This window comes from Babylonia areolata, chromosome 10, assembly GCF_041734735.1.
Source record: "Babylonia areolata isolate BAREFJ2019XMU chromosome 10, ASM4173473v1, whole genome shotgun sequence".
Classification (NCBI taxonomy): domain Eukaryota; kingdom Metazoa; phylum Mollusca; class Gastropoda; order Neogastropoda; family Buccinidae; genus Babylonia; species Babylonia areolata.
The window spans coordinates 37,287,801-37,290,300 of record NC_134885.1 but is presented as its reverse complement, the minus strand read 5'-3'; the positions used below and the strand labels follow the sequence as shown (position 1 = coordinate 37,290,300).

The 2,500-nt window shown below is 43.3% G+C and overlaps 2 protein-coding genes across 2 annotated transcripts in view; both read left to right on the top strand.

Annotated features, from left to right (window-relative positions):
- Positions 1 to 2,500, top strand: part of LOC143286631 (uncharacterized) — a 162,230-nt gene that overhangs the window by 105,453 nt on the left and 54,277 nt on the right. The window lies entirely within an intron of this gene.
- Positions 1 to 2,500, top strand: part of LOC143286976 (uncharacterized) — a 27,737-nt gene that overhangs the window by 20,316 nt on the left and 4,921 nt on the right. Inside the window, exon 3 of the mRNA XM_076594967.1 lies at positions 2,152 to 2,248. Coding sequence (XP_076451082.1) covers positions 2,152 to 2,248 — 97 coding nt within the window. The remainder of the gene's footprint in view (positions 1 to 2,151; positions 2,249 to 2,500) is intronic.

Below are 2,500 nucleotides of genomic sequence, written 5' to 3'. Positions count from 1 at the left end.
CTCACTCTCTGTCTGTCTGTCTCTGTATCTGCCTGTGTTATGTCTCTGTGTTATCTCTGTCTGTCTGTCTGTCTGTCTGTCTCTCCCTCTCTCTCTGTCTCTCTCTGTGTCTGTATCTGTCTCTGTGTCATGTCACTCTCGGTCTCTCCTCTTCTCTATTTTTTTCTCTCTCTCTTTGTTCTTGTCTATTTCTCTTTCCCTCTCTGCCAAACCTTCCCCTCTCTCCCTCCCTCCCTCCCTCTCTCTCTCTCTGTTTCACTAATGTCTATAAGCCAGATCGATTTAAGGATTGCCTGAGCTTCTAGTGTCAGTAGAGGTCTGTGCACGTGTGTGTGTGTGTGTGGGGGGGGGGGAGGTGGGGGTGCGGAGGGAGGTGGGGTAGAGGATGAGATATGTGAGTGTATGCATGCCTACACTGTGGGAGCAACAGGATATTGAAACGTATATATATATATATATATATATATATATATATATATATCTTTGTGTGTGTGTGTGTGTGTGTGTGTGTGTGCCGTGGAAGCTGTGATACGTAGACTAGAAATGAGTGTGTGGAGGAGGGGGGTAGAGGAGGTGTAGGGTAATGTGTGTGGTGTGTGTGTGTGTGTGTTGGAGCTCATGTACGTTTATATGTATTTGACTGTGCTTTCATTTCTGTGAAACTGCATGTTCGGTGCATATCTGTTATGCATGTGTGGGTGTATATGTGAATGTGTGTCTTCATGTTTTACATCTATTTGCTTATATATCATTTATTCACCTCCTTTTTTTTTTTTCCTCAAGGCCTGACTAAGCGCGTTGGGTTACGCTGCTGGTCAGGCATCTGCTTGGCAGATGTGGTGTAGCGTATATGGATTTGTCCGAACGCAGAGGTCTGTGCACGTGTGTGTGTGTGTGTGATCATGTTTTACATCTATTTGCTTATATATCATTTATTCACCTCCTTTTTTTTTTTCTCCTCAAGGCCTGACTAAGCGCGTTGGGTTACGCTGCTGGTCAGGCATCTGCTTGGCAGATGTGGTGTAGCGTATATGGATTTGTCCGAACGCAGTGACGCCTCCTTGAGCTACTGAAACTGAAACTGAAACTGAGCTTCTGGTACATACAGCAAGCTGCTAATTGCTGGTGGAGAGCTGTGACATACCAGAAAACGCCCCCCCTCACCCAGACTCCCCCATCAAACGCGCCCTCTAGGCTTTTATTTAAATTTTTATTTTTATTTTTTTTTAATTGTACATCTGGCAGACAGTAATTCGCGTTTTTCTTTCCTTTCTTTCTGCCCTTTCTGATTTTGTTTAATTTCTTACTTTCTTCTTTTCTTTCTTTTTTAAAATTTAAAAAAAAAACCTTTCTCTCTTTATTCCTTTCTTTATCTCTTTATCTGTTCTGATTCTGTTTCTTTCTTTTTTTCTTTTTCGTTGTTGTTTGCACATATTGTCTGAATGTGATCAGATTTAATCATATTTTATTTGCTTGTTTGTTGTCTACCTATTGATAAGATTTATAAAAGAATATCAGTATCTTACCTTTTTTGGGGGGGCGTGGGGGGGGGGGGGGGTTGGGGGGGGGGGGGGGTCTTACATAGTAAACGTTTATATAAAAAATCAACATCTCATAATGTCTTCCTGACATATATGGTACAAAGAAAACTTATGATACAAAAGTCAATATTTTATCGTCTTTTGATTTTAAGAAATAGTGCAAAGAAAGTCTAGTGAATAACATCTTCCGCCATCGCATGCTTTAAAACGCATGTATGTATCACGTGAAAGAGCACGATATAACTATAAGCTTGTTGTTGCTCAAGTTTTCTTTCAATAGGCTGTGTACATCAACCGATGTATCCATTTGTCCTGGTGCACGGATTAAAAATATTGAACTTGGAGCCAACAAAGCGACATTCATAGCAAGAGGGGGTAAATTTGTTAAATGTCCCGTTCTGCCGGGCGACAGTAGACAGTTTAGTTAAAGTATTGAGCTTCACGTTTGCATCAATGTTATCGTTTAAACGGGAAGGAGAGGAGGTGGCTTGGGGTGGGGGTGGGGTGGGGTTGGGGGGCCGTGTGTGTGTGTGTGTGTGTGTGTGTGTGTGTGTGTTGAATCCGATGACCGGTTGAGGCTGACATTTCCTTGATGTGTTTCATTTTTCAGCGATATCGTTCTTCCACCACGTGAATCTGATGTACGGAGTTGTGGCGGAGTTCTGTACCTCGGAATCCTGTCCGACTCTGCTGGGACCTGACAGTGTGTGAGTATCACGTGCCGCCGGCCGGGAAATGGGCCCCGCTGTGTCTGTGTCAGTCTGTCTCTTGTGTCTTGTCTGTTTCTGTCTGTCTTGTCTGTTTCTGTCTGTCTGTCTCTGTGTCTGTCTCTGTGTCTGTCTGTCTCTGTGTCTGTCTGTCTTTCTCTGTGTCTGTCTGTCTCTGTGTCTTGTCTGTTTCTGTCTGTCTTGTCTGTTTCTTTCTGTCTGTCTCTGTGTCTGTCTGTCTCTGTGTCTGTC